At 37.7% G+C, this 22,544-nt stretch overlaps 1 protein-coding gene across 1 annotated transcript in view; it reads right to left on the bottom strand.

Annotated features, from left to right (window-relative positions):
• RAB11FIP2 (RAB11 family interacting protein 2) overlaps positions 1-21,785 on the bottom strand; it is a 34,300-nt gene extending 12,515 nt beyond the window's left edge. The window contains exons 1-3 of the mRNA XM_032988630.2: positions 21,213-21,785; positions 9,330-9,772; positions 8,154-8,616 (exon numbers count right to left, since the gene is read on the bottom strand). Coding sequence (XP_032844521.2) covers positions 8,154-8,616; positions 9,330-9,772; positions 21,213-21,565 — 1,259 coding nt within the window. The 5' untranslated portion in view covers positions 21,566-21,785. The remainder of the gene's footprint in view (positions 1-8,153; positions 8,617-9,329; positions 9,773-21,212) is intronic.
• Positions 21,786-22,544: the final 759 nt, after the last annotated feature.

The following is a 22,544-nucleotide window of genomic DNA, read 5'->3' as shown; positions in this document are numbered from 1 at the left end:
GTGGCTGCTTAAATATTTAGCTTCTAAATGTCTAGAGATTAAAACAATGTTTTAAAAAAATCTTTCCTCTAACTCATTTCAACATTTTAGTGCCTGCACCATTTACTCTGACATAATGAATGGGAATCAGACTCCTAAATTATGCTGTATGGGAAGCATATTTTCTTGATGAGCAAAAGCTTTTTACTTCTCTTTTTTTATTCTTATTAGTTATATGATCGTTGTACTGTATACTATTAGAAATTAAAACTAGGATATTTACGTTAATCGTTACTATTCAAAATCTTGAAATCTTCTATGTTAAATTGACATTCTGCAAAATATCCATCCTACCAATAAGCTCAGGTTTTCTCCTTTAACATGAAGCGTCTGTGTACAGGTAATTAGCAAAGCTCTACCATGTTCATTTTCCACTAGAATTGAAATATTATTCCTATTTCTCGGTCTTTGGACTGATTCTTAATACAATGCTTACGCATTTTTCTTTGGATTCTCATAACACATATCAAAACCTTGAAATATTAGGATGCAATTTAAGTTATGTACTAGAAAAACAAAATAAATTAATAAAATCAGATACAGTTAATGAAATTCAGAAACTCAGCTTTCCATAGAATATTATTAGCCTGCTGTGCCTGGCAACGCAGACATCACTTTATACTCTGAGAAGGAATGACTGTCATGTCTGGCAGCTAGGCAAGTATGGAGTAAGCATATTACCGTTTATTTCCCAATCAGATTCTGGGGAACGTCACTTAAGACACTTCACTATATAAATTGTCCTGCTGTCAAGCCATGTTTCATGGCCTTCTGGAGTTTGTATAGCCCCAGGAGGTCACAAAAAGACTATCAGGTTTTGTTGCTATCACTCCATTTTCTTAATATTACTATAAAGACTCATGCCAAGAGTTAAGAAACTGGACCAAAACCCCTGAACTTTGAATGTAAGACACACTCTTCTTGCAAATCATTTGTTTTCAAGCTACATATTCTTTACATAGACTCCTTTGGAAATGGTCTGTTTGTGAGTATATTGCTGCACTCTACAGAGCCCTTTAAAGATAGCAGAAGTTTCCAAGAGATAAAGAAGTCAATCACAGAATACAGTGCTCAATAATGGTCCTGAGCAGTACACGCTTCAAGGAAGCAGCCTTTCCTCTTGTGGCTCACATATGTTCGAATTTCAGTGCAATAGAAACATGACAACACAGAAGCACAGAACCTTTCAGTTAAAACAACTCAAAGAATTTAACAGAAGTTTGAAACACCTTCATTCTGAAAACAGGCATGAATTTAGATCCACAACAGGCTGATGACCAATTCCGAGATGTTTGATACTGCTGGAGACACAACAAGGGAAGTGGAGGCATACAGAGCTGCAGTCATTAGGTCTGTCAGAATGCTAGACTTCTCCTTCCAAAAATGTAAAGCATCTTAAAGCAATGGCACTTGTACTTGCACATCACCGGACATATTACTCATGCAAACGCATTTATTATTCAGGACTTACAAGACCTTCTAAAATCAAAAATGATCTCACACAGTGTACTCAATTGAATTTTAATTTAAGTTTCTAGAAACAAACAACAACAGTTTTACATAAAAAGTTAATGGTTTTAAGCATTTAAATATTCCTCCTTTTACTAGGCAGTTGTGCTATGGCTAAAAAAACTAATGAAGTTTTATTCTCAAGAGAGCAAGAAAGAACTGTTATACTAAGAGTTGTGCCAGCACCTGCACTAGAAGACCCTACTATTAGAGATCTAGAAGTCAACCCAAAAAAATCAAACCACCCTAAAGTAAAATTTTATGCTGAAACTTCCAGAACCATTTTTAAAAGCTTAAAAAAAATAGCACTAATCCTTAATTCTTAAAATGAAACTAAAAAAAAAAGTTCATCAATTTTACATAGCTTCTGCATTTATTAATAAAGAAACTGGATATAACTATTTAATTATTTTTTCTTAAAGAAAATAGAACAGGCAGTGTAGTCCCCCTTGGAATAGGTAATAAGCCTCCTGCATCCACTCAAAAAAGATTTCACATGCCCTAATGTGTACCAACAGACAATGAAAGCTTTAAAAAAATCTTGTCATGCTGCCAGCAGGATGGACTTTCAAAGCAGACAGTTTTGACACTTTCCTAAAACAGACAACTAATTAGGAGTGATTGCCAGTAAAGAGTTTGCAAAAGTCAAGATAAATACTAAGTATTTCTACAATATCTCTCTAGGAATTGATTGTTCCAACCTACCCTAATAATATCTCAAATACTGTGACTATTGCTTTGTAGTAGCTTTGGGCAAGACTTCAGTATTATTCTCTCAACACATGCAGTGACATTCTAAACTGGACAATAACAGTCTTGGCAGGACAGACCAAGACTAGGAATCCTTTCATGACTTCTTGTTTTGCAGTTTCCTGTTACCTCTCACATACCTGCCACGTACTTGTTTTGCAAAATAATGTCCTACTAACAGCTTTACTGCACTGAATTAGCAAATAATAACAGTCTACAGTATAATTAATGCACTGTCGTAGTCTATCAATATTCTATCTCAGTTACAGATAATCACACTCAACTAGAAATATCTAATCAAATCCCAGTGGAGAACTGAAAAAAATCCTTTCATTTCAAGAAAAGCAATGCAGAAGTATGCTGTTCTTAAAATAAGACATTCTAACATTGACAGAGGAAACAAAATTCTGAAAATAGCATAGTTCACCTGATGTAATTTTTTGACTGACAGAGAAATGTACATTAAAATGTTGGAATCGACTTTATTACCCCAGCAAGCACAGTAATAAACTTGTCAGAGATCAACATTTCTGAACTGAGTATACAAAAATCATAAATAGCGAGTTGTATTGTACACTGGAAAAGGATGACCTACTTAGTAAAGAAATACACAGCCATTACAACCTTTTGCTCTGATCAGGCAACTTCTGGGGTTCATTCCAATGGAGCTGTGGCCAGTGACTATACGCCTCTGGCACATCGTACGTAACTGGAGAGATTGAAACAACAGTCATTTATCTTTGATGACATTCAAGTTATTGCACTAATAACTTATCTTCACTGTGGTTTAAGCTAACAGATTTTACTTTACAACTGCAGTTGACTAAAGCCAGGCACCTGGTCTACTAACATAGCTCACCTGACAAGCAGCAACCTAGAAAGTCTGTAACTCCATGATTTCACAAAAGCTTCTCTAACTAGCTGACCGTCACACACACAAAAATGTATTATTTGCCGAAATGTAACAGACATCAGCTGTTCTTTAGACTTAATTTAATGTGATCTGAACACATCGCGGTTATCAAGAGCCTCATGTTTTCATGGCACCTCACTCGTTTGCTTTTTTCCAAAACCTAGTAATGAACATATCAGAACGCAGAGACGCTACTTATTTCAAATATTGCATCCGCTGGGAAAAATGGAACTGCAGATACTGATTTGTTTGGAACAGGCAACATGGGAGAGGCAGGCAGCTCTAACGGCTGCGTGTGATGACAGTATGGGGGAGAGAGACTGAAGAAAATAACCACATTTGGAAATGACAGACAAAGCAGAAAGATTCAAAAGAGATGAGTTTCAGGGTTGCACTGGGTTTTTTGCGGGGTTTTTTAGTAGCAATTTTTAAAAAAGCTTGAAACGGTAAAAGAACACAGAAAAAAAAAATATTTTATGCTCCAATAGACCAATGACTACTGTTATAAATATAAGCATTATTCATAATTGTTACAGTGTAATCTAGTAAGTTACATGTTTATTTGTACTCCACTATTCCATCTTCCACACTGCTTAGAATGCAACATATTTATTGCCAGAATTTGAGATAAAGCGTAACCAGGACGTAGACACAAGCTTTATCTTCTTTCCGCTAAGTTTAACAATATTTCAGTCAAGTGCTATTTTAAAAGGTTTTCTGAATGCATCTCTCTCTATATATGTGTATACATATACATACATATACATATAAACAGACATACACTTACATTGTTTGTGTGTGTGTGTGTGTGTATATATATATATATATATATATATATATATAATGTTTCTTAGAAAGCTTCCAAACACCTATCAATTCAGTTTCCCAGATCTGGAATTTGATCAGACTAGTAACAACCTGTCAGCTTTAAATATTGGACTATTTGTTTCCCTGTGTCCAGTGCCTAAGATCTTGTTAATTACCTAAACTCTCTTTCTCTAGGTCCTGTTAATTACCCGTCTCCTGTCTCAGAGGACCTTGTTAATAACTTGTACAATCTCTCTAAAAAGGTCCTAATAACACATTAAAATTAAAGATGCTTTTCTTTTAGCACTTGTCAAGTGGTGTAAATTGAGAAATTTTCACATCAGTTGATTAGCCTACTGTAGTGTATTTTCCTAAACACAAACAATTTCAGAGAAACGATGCACAAGGTTTGGTCATGGCACAAAACAATCTTTGTTTTCCAGGAGAACCCTCAATTTCTTTAACTGTGTTCAACACACAATCCACGTGGCTCCTGATGGCAAATTAACCTCTTGAGAGCCATGACAATAGCAGTAATTGTAAGAATGACTGCAATTTAAGATAATGTTAGGTAAAAGTTTCAAAACAGTAGATTAGGAAGTATGAGGACAAAACTATTACTGGTAAATACTGGCTAAAAATACTAGACATATTTTGTGCTTAAAAATTCTTTGTTGGCTGTATGATATAAATCCTCTGGAGCCAACAGATTTCGTAATATTTGCAAAAACAGCGTTTCTTATTTCACTATGAGACTGCAGCATTTTTAAATTGTCAAGAAATCAGCTCATAAATATCTGTATTACACCTACACCAGACAATAAAAAAAAAATAAATCTTAACACTTATGTAATACTGTAATACTGTATCTATAAAACCCTTAAAAAAATACTAATTTATCCACTCAGCATTTGTAAGAGGTAACAAAATATCATCCCCATTTTACAGATCAGGAGCAGGGAGACTAAGTGCTTTAGCCAAAGCCACAGAAAAAGCCTTTGTCAGAGCAGAGATTAATAGAAATTAGGGGTCCATATTTTGTGATTTCCTGACAACTAGTATGATACAAAACACAGGCAGGTTTTGTTTTGCTTTTCCAAAATACTTCTTAAACCTTCTTGAAATAACAATAATAAATAATAGTAATAAAAAATAAATAATACTTTTCAAATAATCCTGGAATACTTGTTGCTTTTAGGAAAAAAAATCCTGCAACTGTTGCTGAACCACTTCTATGTTTTCTTTATCAGCAGCTGAGAAACACATGGAAGATGTATTTATCTTCATTATTTTAATTAGTAAATAAGAGTAACTAGTGACAGAGTATGTATACAGCCAGTTAGCTCTTAACCATTAGTTGGGTGAAGGGCTCTTCAGCACCTCTGTTCTGCAACTCACCTCGCCATCAGTTCGCGATGTTATGAACTGCTGTCCTGCACATCATCACTGCTCGGTGAACATTACCAAACACAATTAATTAGGATGGACTTGAGCCTGACCGAAAGCTCCCCAAAGTCACTGAAAAGATTCCCACTAACTTTATAGACATAGATTCACTGGTGCCAAGAACCTGACCTCCACAATATGCACATGAAGGAGTTGGGTTTGGCCAATTTTTGTTTGTGGGCGGGGGAAGAGGGTTGCTGTGGGTTTTTTTTTCCTCCCACTTTGCACTATCTCCAGCCTGGTCCCACAGACTGAATGTCTTTCTGTGGCTACAGTGTGCTCCTGGAACATATCTCCCAGCTGAGTTTCACCAGGCAGGAATCCAGTTCACATGCCCCAGGACCATTCCATCACTCAAACCAAGGCTGAGATAAGAGGGGTTAACTGGGAGATCCACTTGCAGGGCACACTCCTCATCCACAGCAAAACACTGATTTTGGACACACCTTAATAAAAAGATACTGCCTGGTCTACTTGCAGCAATGGTATCCATCCAAAAGAACTTAAAAGCATGCTGAGTAAATAAAAAATAACTCAGAGACTAAATTCCCTGTGGATACTTTCTCCATACTGAATTTGTTACTCAACCTCATGTATTTTGTGCCTGCAGATTTATATTATTCTTTCTTCACAGTATTATTAGTTCGAAAAATTAAAAATGGATTCAACAAATCCTCCACTGATAAAAGGTAAACTTAAACTGTAAACTTATAAAATATGCACTCTTTGTATTAGTTTCTACTTCAAAAGAAAGTAATTGTACAAGTTACATTTGAAAGAAAGTGAACTTATTCTAAAAGGTTTTCACAGAACATAATACTGGAGCATATAAAAATAGAGAGCTTCTAAGAAATTACTGCACACTAAATATTATTCCATAATAATTGTCTTATAGAAAAGGTCAAAATGTTTACTATTTTTGGCTTTTTGAAAATAACAGAATATCTATTTGTCTTATCAAAAGTTTATGTTTACATAAAAGTCAAGAACTAGTAAAAGAGACTCATACAAAGAGGAGAAACAAATGACTAGAGTCCTTCTGAATGGGCACTGTGATGAGCTTAATTACAAAATAAAGAAAAAGTCCATCATGATTACCATTAAAGATTTATATTTATCAAGATCTGCTGCATTCAAGAACTTCAAAAGATTTCACTACTTATATCTAGCATCTGCCTGAATACAGTTTTTAATGTAAAAAAATTTTAATGCTATGTAATTTTAATTGTTATTTAAATTGCTTCTCTTTAAAGGAGCTTATTTAAATGAAAGTTTAACTTCTGACAAACCAAGCTACATCCTAACCTTACTCTAATCTACTGGAATCCTTTATTAAATAAATAATCTACAACTCTGTCTGTAAACATGTTATTTAAGACACCAGGAACTGACTTGACTCGTAGAAGACTCTAAGAAGATAATTCACTGAAGTCTGTATGAGCTTCTAGCAACCCAAACTTTTCAACAGCGCTTCCCTTTCAGTTCATTTATCTAATTCACATCCATGATTAGTTTTACTGAGAAAATGATTATAAGTTTGCATCAGGAGTGCATGCATTCTAACCAATGAATAAAACTGAGCTGGGATACAATAAGATCAATCTGTTCTAAAATCTTTAAGAACAAGAAAACAAGAAACAAATTACTTTTTTTTTTTAAAGAAAATATTACTGTGTCATTAATTAAGGAATTAATAGAGAAAAGGCAAAATTGTTAGAACCATGTTTTCCACTTAAAACTGTGATTATTTTACAACCTTAAAATTCCAGCTTGGAGCACTGTACTTTTAAATTCAGTTTCTACCAAATTCAAGTCCTTAAATAGAAATGAATCATTATGTTGAAAAAAAGGAACTGTTCATTTCTGGCATTAATATACAGAAAAAAATGAGAATGCAAATGAATAAAAGTTAGTAATTTAACTGCTTAAACATTTATCTATTGGGAACAGCACGTGTGTGCGTGTGTATGTACATATCTATATATAAAAAGAGAGCATATTTTCCTCACAAGCAAACAAAAGCCAGAAAGGAAACAAACTGTGCGATACACGTGTTTTGTTGTTGGGTTTTTTTTGTTTGTTTTGTTTTTTTTAAGGCAAACAAGTTAACAGTTAATAGACAAAGAAGGATTAAAAAGAATTATTTAAATCAAAATTTCTTATCAGTTCCTGTAACTTAATTCACAAGCATGGTAAGTGCCCATGTGGGTGCTCCCACTTAGAAACAGAATGGTCTTCAATTCTTGTGCTTTAGTGTATGGAATCTAAATCCAGTTTTTTCCCAAATGGTGACATCCACAGGATTTGTTTTCATTACTTACATTTTCTTCACCCTTTTATTTAATTTGAAACCTTTCTTTCTAAAACCCTGACTTAGGGCAGAGTAATAACTAGCAATAAGTGATCAGTGAAAGCAGAAGACTTTCAGGAAGAACCCATTCTGAATCATGAACAAGGTTTTCCACAAGCACAAGTACCTGAAAACATCTGCAGTACATATTAGTAATAATAACTTCAAAATGAATTAAGAAAAGATCAAACTATATAAAAAGTTCTTAACTTTTACTTAGAAACTGATAAGCAATGATATAAAGGTATACAAAGCACAAAGATCGTGTTCCTCAACACTTCACATTTTCATTTATATAACATGTTCAAGATATCAGATTGAAATACAGCAAAAACCTACCTTGAAGATGGCAACATACTTGTAGGCTTGAAGTTTGTCATAAACGGATTAGTTGAATCATAATCAAAACTCTCCTGATGAGTTTCACCAAATGCACTAGGTGATTTCAAGTCAGTAGAACTGTCTGATCCCCCATTGCTAAGTTTATCTGACCTCTTGCTATCCTTCTTTCCAGTCACTCTTTCAAAAAGACTAACTTTCTCTTTTTTCTCTCTTTTAATTTCTTTTCTGATTTCGACAGGTTTGGAAAACAGACTTATGTTTTGATCCCATGTTGCTGGGCTTTCTTCAAATGGATTCTTCTGTCTTGGCAGTGTAGCAAATTTTTGGGGTAACGAAGCACTCACATTGGTAAATGGGTCATTTTGTGCTTCAAGCGCAGCTTCATCAACTGTGCTGTCAAGCTGGTTCATTTTGGAAGTATCAACACTTAATGTCCTTCTATGTGGAGATTTTAGACTCCCTGCAAACAATCTGTCATTAGTATATTATCAACGAGACACTATATCACAGTATATGACATGCAGAGAACCCATTTTAGCTTAGGTCTAGAAGCTTCGCAATTGAGTCTCAGTTCAAAACACTGTTGAGTAACTAAGCTATTTAAAAAACCCCCAAAATTAACAGCCATGGTCTTAACTTTCTGATTCAGAAATGTTTCTGGATAGACACTACAGCAAACTTTTGTCTCCTGTGTGAAGACTAAGTTTTACAAAGGTGAGAGCTGTGACTAGTGTGCCATTCCAGAACATGACAGTAGTTTATTGCTGCATGATAATTTTGAACAATGCAAAGTATTTTCAGTTCTTTGTATAAATGAGGTTTAAAACTCTGGTGATAGTTTTCAACTTTTTAAACAGAATTTTATTTTTCACAAGATGTTACTTTGCCTACAGTTCCCTCTAGAATGCAATGTTTGACTATAACATACTCTCAAATGAGGACATAAGAAGAAAAACACTAAACTACCATAAATTATGACCAATCTAAGTTATTTCGTACATTCATAAACAGCAGTTTGGCATTACCACCAACTAATAGAAGAAAAAAAAAAAATAGGCCAGCAATAATTCTTACTTTTTTGGCCTTGTAATTGCTTCATAAACTGAAGAAATAGATTTTTGAATGCTCTAATAGGAGTGAACTGTAATTATAATGGTCATGAGTTTTACTTACCACCTTCATCAACTGAACCAAAAGAGTCTAGCTGACGCCTGAAAAGATGAGAGTAGCCAACTGTGCCAGATTTAATTTTTTCTGAGGAGACATGTGATCCTGTTAAATCTGACATCGAATGAGCTGAGGATAGCCGCTGAGGTCCCAAAAGGAAAGGCTTTTTTGGTTTTGATTTCATCTGTACTTCACCACTACACACCTCTATGTTTGCATCAGGTATGTGAGTACTTGGGATGATTGCAGAGGATGTATCCGAAAACGTCCCATCATTTTTTCGACCTTTCATTTTGTCTTTTAGTTTAGCAAAAGGGGATTTGGTTTTGTCCTTCATTGACAAATCAAACATACTTGCTGTCATGTTATTCCTCATAAACTGAATATTGACCTTTATTTCTCCTCTGTCTTTAGTTCTCTTCCCTTGTCTGGACTCTAGGTGAAACCACCTTAAAGGAGAAAAAAAGCAAGTTAAGTTGTGTTTTCTGGAGGCTAGTCATTAAATTCTGGTCAGTTGGTTAATGTATCTGGCTAGTACAACTTAAAATATGAAAATAAAATTCCATACCAAAACTTAAAACATTCTTGTAACTGAAAAACTTTTTTTTCCATATCTGTTTTTGAAGAGAAAAATTAATAACCAAGCAAGCACAAAATTCTCTGCAGTCTTCACCTGTTTTGAGAACCAAAGTCAATTCCATGGAAGCTTACTAAACTTCATCAAAGCTAATGGGCTCACATCTGTTTACAAAAGAGAATTTGTATCTAATGTTAACTGTAAATACAAATACATTTTATTTTGCTATTTAAAAGAACACTCGGTATTTTTCAAGGGGCCTTTATTTAACAGTGATGTATAGTACCTGAGTGTATACTATGTGGCAAATATTTAATCTAGTAACCTTTTCACCTTTGATTTTGCTCAGGTTTATACCTTAGTGAACATTTTACCCCTTTGTCCCTTCCTTCTAACCACTGCACTAGCAAAGAAGTATCTGAGACCCCTGAATAGTCAACTGCCTTTTTGGTTCTGCAACTGCAACCCCCTACTGATGCTGACGGTAACTCCACAAGCACCAGCGGCAGAACAGTGAGCACCCAGGGGTTTCTAACAGCCATTTCTTCTTTTGCAGGTCACCAGTAGGATTAACTTGAGAAATATTTCCACAGGCTTTGGAACCATGACATAAACCCCAGTCCTTGAAAAGACATCAAAGGTGTGATCATCTGTTTCAAAAGCAAAGTGTGCTTCTTTGCCAGGTCCAACAAAGGCTTTAGAATTATCCAAGTTTCTTATTCATCCCCTATTGTGCTCTACTGTCCCATGGAAGCATCTGCAGAATTATGGCTCAATCTTCCTTCCACAGCTTCATCTAAATGAATGACCAAGAGACAATCCCTTCTCCAAACTCATCATCAATAGCCTTTTCCTATTTCAAAAAGGACACAAGGGCATATTTCAGATCTATCAGCTCCAAAGGAGGGCTCTAAACCCACTGTCAGGAGAAATACATGCACATACCAACACAATAGTGCATTATCAGAATAAAGTAACACTTGAACTAGAGACTAAGAAATGAAATTGCCTATCAGCACAGATGCAAAATTGATTATGCAATTACACATATATTATTCAATACTGCCAAATATAGAAAAGGAGGCCAGGAAAGGAGAAAAATAGCCCTCAATTTCCTTTCAGATTTCATAAATATTTTTAAAGGTGACAGTTGAAATAAAATTTTCAGGCAGTGATGCTATTTTTGGAGTTGAGAAAATACTTCTAAAAGTGACCCGGCAAAGAAATAACAAAAGGATAAAGAGTATTATACCTTTTTAGTTGCTTTGTGATGACTAAAAGGTTATATAACCCACACTAAACCAGAATAATTGAGAAATATCAGACCTTCTCTTTCCCAGCACTGGACAACATGAATCCAGACCAGTAGATCCAGCAGCTCAAACCAGTAGAAGGTCAATTAAACCTTGAGGAAGAAAGATTTCCTTCTGCTGTGAGGTAACTTCATTTATGTATTTTAAATGAAATGCAAAACCTGAAATATGCTATGTGTCTGAAGAAGATGGATCATTTTTCCTTTTAGTTAATAATGTTTCACTTCTTGGTAACTGATTCCAGAAACTCTTTAGCTCATCTATAGAGTCATTACAGAAAACCCATACAACAGAATCAAGAGTACATCTTTTTTGCGATGTATAACATCACAAGAACTGGGAGACAAGCTAGCCTACTTTCTTTAAAACTCTTATTCACTAGAAAATATGTTCACATGTTCTCTTAAAAAAAATAAAATAAATACAGTCATAATGAGCAAGCCTTTGCTTATAAATCTCCATCAGAGATCTTGCCTGTGTAGAAAAAAACCCCAAACCAAAAACTACCCTGAAACTGAAGAAGTCCTCACCTTGATTCCTTAGACAGACACTAAACATAAACATAAATATAAATAAGGCTTATGAGTGTTTTAAGAGGCTTAATATGCAGAGAGGACCCTACTTTTTGACATTCAAATTTAATGGCTCAGACTACACTGTAAGAAAACATAATCCCCTTCTCCCTCTTCCCCTCCCCTCACAGGTCTCAAACATTAATACTGTATCTCTGGTAAGATTGCTGATTTTTCATGTGTTTCTACTTAGGAATTAGTGAAACTTTAAACAGATGTATGACACTTGCTAACTTGTTTTAGAACAGTATCAAGACATAAATTCTTACGCTTTTGCTGTGTGGAAGAAAGTATTTTCCTTTAAAACTTAATTTAACTCAATTATTGACATTGTTATCATGAAACAACAACCACTCAGTGTCACTACCAGTACTCACCTGCTAACAGCATACCTCTGCATACTATTGTGACATTCACCAGGTCTGAAGGACAGAATTCCAGCACACAATACATTGCCTTTGCAGCCTGTACATTTGTTTTCAAAGTAGACTTTCAAGAACTTAACATTAAAAATAAGTTCAGCTGGGAAAACAAAGAAACTCTCCTTAACCTAAGAAGAGAACACAACGGCATAAGGGACTGGACTTCATACCTGCTGGGACCAGGTTCAACACTACCACTGATTCCAATAGAATTTAATCATAAACTCTTTGCTCCAGCAAAATTCCTCTGGACTTCAGTGGAATTCCTATTTGAATAATGATTGCTGGATCAAATCTTTGTATAAAACACAGATATTTAATTTTCATAGGCATTTCAAGGAGGTTTCTTTGTTACCTTGGAGAGTTTATCTTGTTTTAGTTATAATGAAGGTTCCATATGCTTCAGCTCATAACAAGACAATATGAGAAGCAGACTCAAATCATGATTTTCTTCAAATTCAAAGGCGAATAATTACTTTTTTAAACAGATGAGAACAAATGCAGGCAATGCATTTGTGTGGAACTGCACGTGAATGAGCAACTGAGTCTGTAAATGTTTCTTATTAGAATCTGTTTCTACAACATATGGGCGTGAGCAACAAATAGAAAAACCAGCACTGTATAGAATAGAAAAAGAACTGGAAAATGAAGTCCACTGTTTTCAGATAACAACATTTGGGTCCTAAAATACTAAATTCCACTATACCACTGCCAATTTAAAAAATTGTAATGTATTATAAAATCCAATAAAACTTGCTATTTTGGTTTTGTTTACAGTACTTTTAGCCACAATAAATGCTCCATTTGTCAAGCTGCCATGAGCCTATTCTATAGAAAGCCTGTACAAAGTAGGAAAATAGCCAATAACATACATGAACAAAACAGGGTGGCTTTTATGAGAGCAGATGCCCTTTTATTTAATAACCAAATATTACATCCAGTCTTGCAGACAGTCTTTATTTAAACAGACCTTGTACAAAGTCTGGCAAATTTTCCCAACTTCAAAGGAAGCCCTATTGCCTTCTGAATCACATTCATACTTCTTGCTCTCACCTTCAAATGTTCTGTAGGACAACGTCCTCCATACACCCTCTAATTTCGACTTTCCCCCTATGGTTTCCATCAGAACAACCCTTGCTTCTTTTTCTCATCTGTTTTTGCGCTCACCAATGGGCTTCGCCTGTCTTGCACAGGTTTCTGATCATTTTTATTTTGTAAGTATCATGTAAATTGTCCTGTATGCTGGCAATTTTTTGAACACAAAAAAAGAAGACCAAGATTCAAGCCTGAATAGGAAAAATCCTGCTGCCCAGTCAGCCCTGAAAAACTAAACCCCTATCTGAAGAAACATGGCTATCTTTTAACCATGACGAAATTACGCAATTTTAGCTATACCTACAATTAGGGGTAGAAAAAGCAAGCTCTCTTATTTCTAAGAAAGACAGTAACCATATTCTGCATACTATTCAAGTAAATTCTGTAGTATTAGCAGTACTCAACCCTTTAACTTAGAAAAGGTAGACAGGAAGAGTTAAGTATAAAACTGAAGTAAGTTCCTATAAATGAGCAAGTTACAAAATTCTGGCTTGCCTATTTCATTTAAATAGCTAGTGATCTACAAATACATTTTCAACACTGTTTCTTCAACTGTTCTTTTCCTCCTCTTTTTCTGATTTAATTTTCTTCTCATGAACTTGGTTTTCCAACTCACTTTTGCTTATCTACACTATTCTCATTGCACATGTCATCCTGCATTCAACACATATTTTGAAATCAGTATCTTGTTTCTTTTCTCCTAATAGCAGGAAGCTGATGTTGCCGCGTCTTAGCCTCCAAATCTTCAACGGAATTTGACAGTTCCAAGTCTTAAACCTCTCTGATGAAGCATCACTCAACCTATTCTGTTCACCATGTAACAGCAGGATAGGTTGACTGTATGGGTAAGAAAAATAACAACACTATGGGTACGAAAAACCACTACATAATTTTAATTACATTTTAATTATATACTTAAAACTTTAACAGCCTCCAAAACCACTGGGATGCTTGTCTACCAATTTCAACAGGAATTAGAAGTCTTCTAGCCAGCACATTCAACCTGTGCATGACAGACGACCTTCTGATTCTGTTTTCTTGACAGTGCTAAAGATAGGAAGTACTGAACAATTTTTCCCACTTATTTTGCTGCTTCTCAAACACATCACTCTGCCTTCACTCTACCAGTAAATATTTACCAAGCTGATCTAATTTTGCTTTGCTGAAATCACTAGATTGCACTCAAAGATTTTTGCAAAAATCTTGATTTCAATTCACAAATTACTGAAGGAATTCTGCAAAAAGTCACAAAATCACCACAGCATCCGCAAGACTTCTAAACTTGATTTTATAGATAAAATCAGCAGCCTGATCTGCTAAGCAACTTTAACCTGCTACACAGAGATCAGGAGCATTTTCTACATCAGCAGGTACTTAAAAAAATTACCTCTAAAAAGACCATCAAAATCCCAGTGAGAGAACATGTCTATCAGGTTTCACATGAAAGAAGTTCTTCTTCATGTTAGATTACTATGTTCAAGTTAGATACACTGAAGAAACTTGCTTCACAAAGCCCCACTAACATAAATGTCCACAGCTAATGGGTAAAGCAACATCCAAAGCCCTGACCCATCTAACATTTTCATTAGCAGCAAATGTACTTTGAAAAATACAGAAGTCTGTTTCGTGATAAATCACTGTGATACCATACCAAAAGACTGTCCTTGAAGTCAGTAAGTAGCAAAATTAAGGCAAGGGGCTGAGCAGACTACATCGTGTATAAGGGGAAATAAAGAAGAGAACAGATTATTTATTAAAATACGTGATGACATTCACAAAGATGAATACTATTACTTCCTGGAAGCCAACTGAAATGAGATATACGAAGCAGAGTTTAAAAATAAATAGTACAGAGTGACATCGTAACACCACAAAACATATGGGAACTGACACATATCACAACACCCTTACTAAGGGGTTAGCAAACATCAGTTGGAATCACAGTAATTAAAGTGGTCTTAGGTTACTTATTATTTTGGCTAAGACTATGTGTGAAAACTTTTATTTTTGAAACAAAATAACTGAAGGTATGAGAACTAAGGCCAATTATTTCAGTTGAGTGTGTGTGCACACAGAAAATGGAGTATTACAAACCAGATGGCACTCTGACTCAAAATCATGACTTATTCAGAGGATGTGCTTGCATTTGCTGTCAAAATGTAAGTGCTCAGAATATTTCTAGATAATTTGAAAATATTTCTATAATAGCACAAAGCTACAACTGGGTGCAACTTCTTTTTTTCCCCTATAACTATCTTTTTCTTCTGTTCCTCACTATGAACTTCCCTTCTTTTTTTTTTTTTTTTTTTTTTTTTTTTTTTTTATTTACAGAGTGGTACCACAAAAGTAACAGCACAAATCCATGTGGATCCTCCAGGCTGTTCATTATTTCTGCATCTTTAACAAATTTCTCAGTTACTACTCTTCCCACTTTTGACTAGGGTAGAACTGGTTTTCTCTCTTTCAAACCACAACATTTTGGTAATTTCTGTTACAGCCTGCCATTTCCACTACCATTTATTTTTATCACCTAAAATCATCTAAAGTGCATTTTTCTGGTTTAAACTAAAGACTCAAAATTAGTAAATAATATTTATGAAGTGTTAAGTTTCGTAGAATTATTTTTAAAAAGGCACTATTCATTAACAAGCACTGAGCCGATGACATACTATCTATTTACGAGCTGTTTGCTTCTTCATAATTCAAGTTGTATTTGAAGCCACCTACTCGGATGCCTGCCTCTTGCCTACACCACTGCAGATGGGAGAGAGGACAGGGCAGAGGCAATTGAGGGGGAAACCTGTCCATATCCAAGAAGGAGGCTGAGAAGAAGGGATTCAAGTTAATTTGGAGGAAGTCACACGATTTTCATGTCTTTCAGGCAGCTCAGCAGCACTAAAGCTTAAGTGCATACAACACAGGGATAGACAATCAATTCTGCTTGATGGTTTGTTTGCTGAGAAGCTGGTTTTGACTACCATATACGATCAATGTAAGCAGATAAGAAATATCTAAGACAAAGATTGCTTCACTGTATTATGCTCAAATAGGCAGTTTTTACAATACTGCTGCCATTTGGGGGGGGGGGGGGGGGGGCGGGGAGAGGGCACAGTGTTGAGGTATTACAGAAAGCAGGAAGAAGGGGAATTAAGTCACAAATAAAAGGTGTTTCCTCCAATAAAGTTTCTGTAAGAAATAATAACTCTACCATCACCTGCCCTCCTCAAATTTATAACATTCCAGACAAGTGTTGCATCTTAAATCAGCTGAATGTACAGTAAAATTAGCTCTCCAGGAAAGCTAATAAAAGAATGGACAATAAATAGAGTGGAATTAGAGAACAACAAGGATGAAGCAAATGCTGATGAAATAAGTAACATCATGGTGAAAGCTAATGGAAGTGTGTTCTTCTATTACCGTGTTCATTTAGCACACAGGAAAAAAACAAAACAAAAAAACCCCAAACAAACAAAAAAACAAAACAAAAACCTAAGCACGATCGTTAAGAAAAGCTACTGAAAAATACTCCAGTAAATTAAGACATGTCAGGTAACAAGTATTTTTTATTCCATGATAATTCAAAAATTTGCTTTGATGTTATGCATTGTCAGATCATCATCAGTACTGATGCAACTATGAATTATAACTGAATTTAAATTATTACAAAAAGGTATAGATGCTTTAAAACAACACAGTCACTGATCATTAGTTACATTTAAACTGCAAGAGCAAAAGAGGTATATTTATTCTGCAACAGCAGACCAAAAAAAAATTGTCACATATTTCTCAGGATGAATTAAAAAAATCCACAAGATTTTACAGCAAAAAATAAAAAAACATGTCAGAAATCTAAGATCTAAAACTTCTGCTAAGTATACTTCCAATAAAGCTGTATCTTCCAAGCTTTTTGAACTGTTAAAAAAACCTCAGTAAAATCTCTCGGCATCGGCAGCCTAGTTTTCAACTCTGGAGAAAAGAGCAGAAGTAGAAAAACCAGCCTGTCCATTTCCAACTACAGCAGAGATGCCAGAGACACCAAGTTACAAAGTTAGCACAGCGTGATGGGCATTTTTGCACCAAGACACAAAAAACCCCAAGCTAGGATCCTGCAGATGCTTTGGCTGAAGTCTCTGGAAAAGACCTAGGAAGGGACCATCTGAGCCACATCTGGATCTAACCGTTCCAGGAATTTTCACTTTTAAGAATTCGAAAAATCATCAGTTTCAGAAAGAAAAAGGACATTGCATGATGGTACATATAAAAATTTTCACTATCGAATTATAGCAAACATACTGCTTTGTTTCATTAAGTCTTGTGCCACAGTAAGTTCATTAGAACACAAGGCGCACAAATCTTATCATGAGGCCTCTGCCTGAAAACTTTACTGCAGAGTATTTTTTCTTAAGATGTGACAAGTAACAAAAAAAGCTTTACAGAAAAAAAAAATATTATTTTTTCCCTAACATAATGTTTCTGAAGCTGCAGTGAATTTTTAAATATATCTCTTCCAAATTATAAAATATTAAAGAAAAAAAAATACAAAAAGTTGAATGTCACACACCCCACAATCTTCCTAGGAATTCAAAATCAGCTGGTAGCCTTCACTTCTCATACCTCCTTACTAAAAAAGCACTAGGGAATTGCTGACAGGGTTCAGCATTGTGCAGAATATTAAATATCTTTTTTGCAATACCCTGGTGACTCTTGAGTCTGTCTCTTACAGCACCATATGTACAGCTGTGTTGGAAAGAGGAAGCTATTAAATATATTAAAAAGTAGAAATATTACCAATAGACACTTCATCAAATAACTGGATCTCATTCATCCCCAAACAAAGCAAGAAATGTTAAGGTTACATCAACATAAGAAAATAACTCTGGATTTAATAACACCACAAGCCTGTTGAACATATTTGAAAGTAAAAACATTGCTTAATAAAACAGATTAGTGTTTCTGAAACAATGAATATAGCTTTCAACCATCAGAATGCTTTGGTAATAAAGACATTGGACTTGGTCTTGAAAGGCACTGGGTGTCTCAGTTCCCACACCACAGTCACGGCTAGAAGGTCTTCGGGTCCAAATATATTACCCCTATTTTACTGCCAACACAGGACTAGGAGTATTTTGTATCAAAAAGGATTTAATAAAGGGAAAAAAAGAAAGAGCTTTTTGTTTGAGATCGCATTTACAAATATATTCTTGAAAGTTTGCCCTCCTCCCACATACATGTACAAACATTGCATTCACATCTCCAACTAATGCTTAAAGGAGACAGCAACAACACACCCGCACTCCACGAAGGCATACAAGTAGACAACCATGCCAACTTTTCCAAAACCATCTAAACGCTTAAGGACTCTGAATTGTTTTTTTCAAAAAGGACATTTCCTAGGTTTCTAAGCACCTAAATACACTACAGGAAAAGTGGGCTTCCAGTGGCTCCTAACTCTTAAGAATTTAAATCGGCATTAAGTGAGTCCGTGCTGCCAAAAATCCCACTAACCGCCTATCTGCACTTTTACACTTATATAAGACCTTTACAAGTACAGCTGTTCGGCCTTAGAAGCCTAACACCCATCAACTTTTAATAAAATTTGCAATCTTAAATGCTCAAACAACTTCCAAAAATAGGAATAGGGCTGTTTGTAAAACTCTCCCCACAGGCCCCCACGTTCCGCAGTACAGCTCGCAGGCAAAGCGCAGCTTTCTCGGGGAGCGCTGGTAAGCGCAGCGGAGGCCTAGGGGAGCACCGCTGCACATTTACATAGTGTGAGCTCCTCTCTCGCTCTTCAGAGAAAGAAATTAAAAATAAAGAACACCCATGAAGCCCTGCTAAGCACAACTCCATATAAAAATACTGAAGAGATCCCAATGTTTATTTAACTACCACAAGGGCTATGATAATTACGCCACTTAGAAATTTTTGCAATAATTTTGTAAGACTCCAATACTGCTTTTGCTAAAATTGGTGCAAAAGCATATGGTTCCTCAAAGTGAAAAGAGGTTTTGTTATTCACAGTAATACATGAATAATTTACATATTTTCCTCTGGTTTCTGAATACATATTTCTACCTAGAGTTACAAAATGTTTACAGTTAGTAGTTTTTCTACTTCATTCATTCACCTTTTTTTCTGTAGAGCAGCGAGGTGTTTAAGCTAAGGCAGCTGTCTACTGACTTGAAAACTAATTACAACTGATGGTTAAAGAATATTTAAGATGCATGTCTGAAGAGCACTGAAACTTCTTGAATCAAGTGTAAATAGAAGTTAAGACCCTAAGGCTACAGGCTTTACCACATTTTGCATCAAGATAACTGGTTTGACTTAAAAAGATAAGCAATTAGAAAGTATACTACTTCAGACCATGAACCCACAAGACATTCTGCACGGACACATTCTTTCCTGTTACATTGTTAGTGAACATACTGTTTTGCTAAAAATTCAGTTTCAAAAAAGAAGACAACCACCAGGGCAAAGACAGCTTTGACTTGTCTTTGGTGCTCTTTCAACCTCAGCCACTGCACGTAAGTAGGACCAGGTTTGGAGATGGCTTCTGCAGAAACAGTTGTCTGATCAACAAGACCCGGCTGGTGCTGCTGTACTGATTTCCACCTCCAACCTCCCGCTCCCACTCTGCTGGAGGTTCACACCTCCCCAGCACAGTCAGCCACGACAAACACTGCCAGCCTCTTAGTCACTTGGATGTAAAGTCCAGCATGTTACCATAGACCCACCATCACCAACAGAAGAAATATCAGACTTTAATTTTCAACAGCTGAGATTTGAGCACAGGAGCATTTCTGCTCTACTGGAGAGACACTAAAGGAGGAAAGGCATCCAGGGCAGGAACTTTTTAACCACTGCAGAAAGATTTGTCAGCACTCAGATGCCACTGTCCACATATAGCTAGCTTGGAGGTTTCCATGCTGTTCTTGGACTACTTCTGTGGGACAAGCAGAGCTAAAACAAACACAAATCATGTAGTCACATGCAGTACGCTTACACCTACAGTTTATTCCCATACACTTTGGGGGATAAATTACACTGGTATCAGACACCTTTGTGCAACCATGTCCTAACTAGACATTATAACAATTTTATGAATTTAGCTGAAAACCCCAGTTAGATATGTTGTCAGTTCAGCCTAACAAATTGCCATGATGATTGTGGTTTTGGTTGGTTTTGTTGTTTGTTTGTTTTTTTTTTTTTTTTTGCATTCCAGTGCCAGAATTTGCTGGCAAATGGAAATTTTATTTGACAAAGGCTTATGTAGGCAACGATGGAGGCTACAACAACAGCAGCAATTTCTCTTCAGTCGTCCCTGTTGAGGCCTGCTGTATAGAGCAGCCTGCAGGATGGCGGCCTAAGACTAATCAGGATCAGAAAAGCACTGTGCAGCTGAAGCGAGCCTTCATTAAGTCACAGTTCATTGACCACTAAAACATAAATATAAAATATTTAAAGATGCTTGGTTGCAGCACTTGAAGGAGAACATTTTTAAAGACACCACCACCAGGCTTCGAGGGAGTCTGTGTCTCATACATGGTTCAAACTGAGGTAGGAGTTGAATGGGGATACAGACCTCAGTAGAAAGAAGAAAAATCTTTAGAAAAACAGACTCTAATGAGTTAATGTTGACCACAAGACTCTGTCAAAAAATGTTAATGTTATTGACAGTCCTTCCCTGTGCAGGGAAACCACTGTGATTACAGTAAACTCTCTGGAAGAGGTCAGGCCACAATGACATAACTGTACACGTTAGGGGCTTTTGAAACCACCACGGAAGAGAAAAACGCCCTAATTTAATTTCCAAGTATGTTGATAGTAAGGTTACTATTTCCCACCCTCCCCTCGTGCAAGTGTACACGGAATACCAATGACAACGAAAAAAACCAACCATCACTTACTCTGTTTTCCGTCTTTGCTTGTCTTCAAATATATCATTCAGACTTATTGCCACCTGTCCCAAAAACTTGTCCAGCCCCACCAGTGACCTATGCATGACAATCAGGTACAGGATGTATTTTTCTGGATTCTCCTGCATGAGTAATCCAGGGAGCTCGAAGGATGCCTCTTCTTTCCAGACGGGATCCAGGGTCTTCTCGGCCACCGAGGTGGAATACTTTTCCTTGCCCAGCTGTATGATGGTGTAGGCATCGTTGCTGCCATTTTTACCTTTCGGCTTCAGACCTTTGGCTTGAAGGACCGTAACTTGCACGTGAGTTGGGAACCACTTCTGTGCTTGCTCTGCCAACATCATCTTTGAAGATCGCAGCAGCAATAACAAAATCCGTGAGCCTCGGGAGCTGCTGCCTAAGGGCACTTAACGACGGAGACACCTGCCAGAGGGGCTCGGCGCGGTCCTCCCCCCGGCGCTCCTCGCCGCGGGTGGCACTCACCACCCCTCAGGTTCCCCCTTCCCCACGCAGCCCGACCTGCGGCTCCATGGCTGGGGTCTGCCAGGGCCCCCCCGCTCCCGGCCTCTCCTCGCCCGCCGGCACCACTCCCCTCCCGCGGCTCCCCGCCACCCCCCAGGGCATCCCCCGAGCAGGGCCCCTCCGCCGCCCGGCCCGCAGCGCCGCGGCCCCCTCAGCGCGGCCCGGCCCGGCGCGGGGCCCCGCAGGCCGCCGCCGGCCTCCCCCCCTGCCCTTCACAGCTTGGTGCCTCAGGGCGGCGCGGGGGGCCGGTTCTCCGCCGCCCCTCTCCTCGCCGGGGTGTCGGGCCGGGCCGCCGCGGCCGTCCCGGCGCTGCCCTCCCGCTTGCCTCAGTCTCTTGCCAGGCTCTCCCCCCGCCGCCGCCGCCGCCGCCGCCGCCCGGCCTGACGGGCCGGCTCCGCCGCTTCCGCCTTCCCCATGCTGCCGGCAGCGGCGGCCCCGGCGGCGGTCAGAGGGCAGAGGGCAGGGTTCGCCCCCTCCCCGCCCCTTCCCCACCGTGCCGCGGCCGGGCACCCGCTGCCGGGGGCACCGGCAGCCGCCGCGGAGGCTCCCCCCCCCCCCCCGCCACCCTCACGCCCGGCGGTGCTGCCCGAGGAGAGGCCGGGGTCCGCCCGAGATCCCTGCCTCGTTAATTAATTCATCACTCTTTTCATTTATGGAGGGGAGAGCGGTCTTTACTGAAGCTGTGGGGTGGAGGGAACTTATGCGGACACCTATTGTTGTCATGATGATCATTATTATTATTATTAAATATTAGGGGCTCGGGGGGGGGGGGGGGGGGGGGGGGGCAGCCATGGAGCCAGC

Source organism: Tyto alba, unplaced genomic scaffold, assembly GCF_018691265.1.
Source record: "Tyto alba isolate M040663 unplaced genomic scaffold, T.alba_DEE_v4.0 Super-Scaffold_1, whole genome shotgun sequence".
Lineage (NCBI taxonomy): Eukaryota > Metazoa > Chordata > Aves > Strigiformes > Tytonidae > Tyto > Tyto alba.
This window is presented reverse-complemented; position numbering and strand designations above follow the sequence as displayed.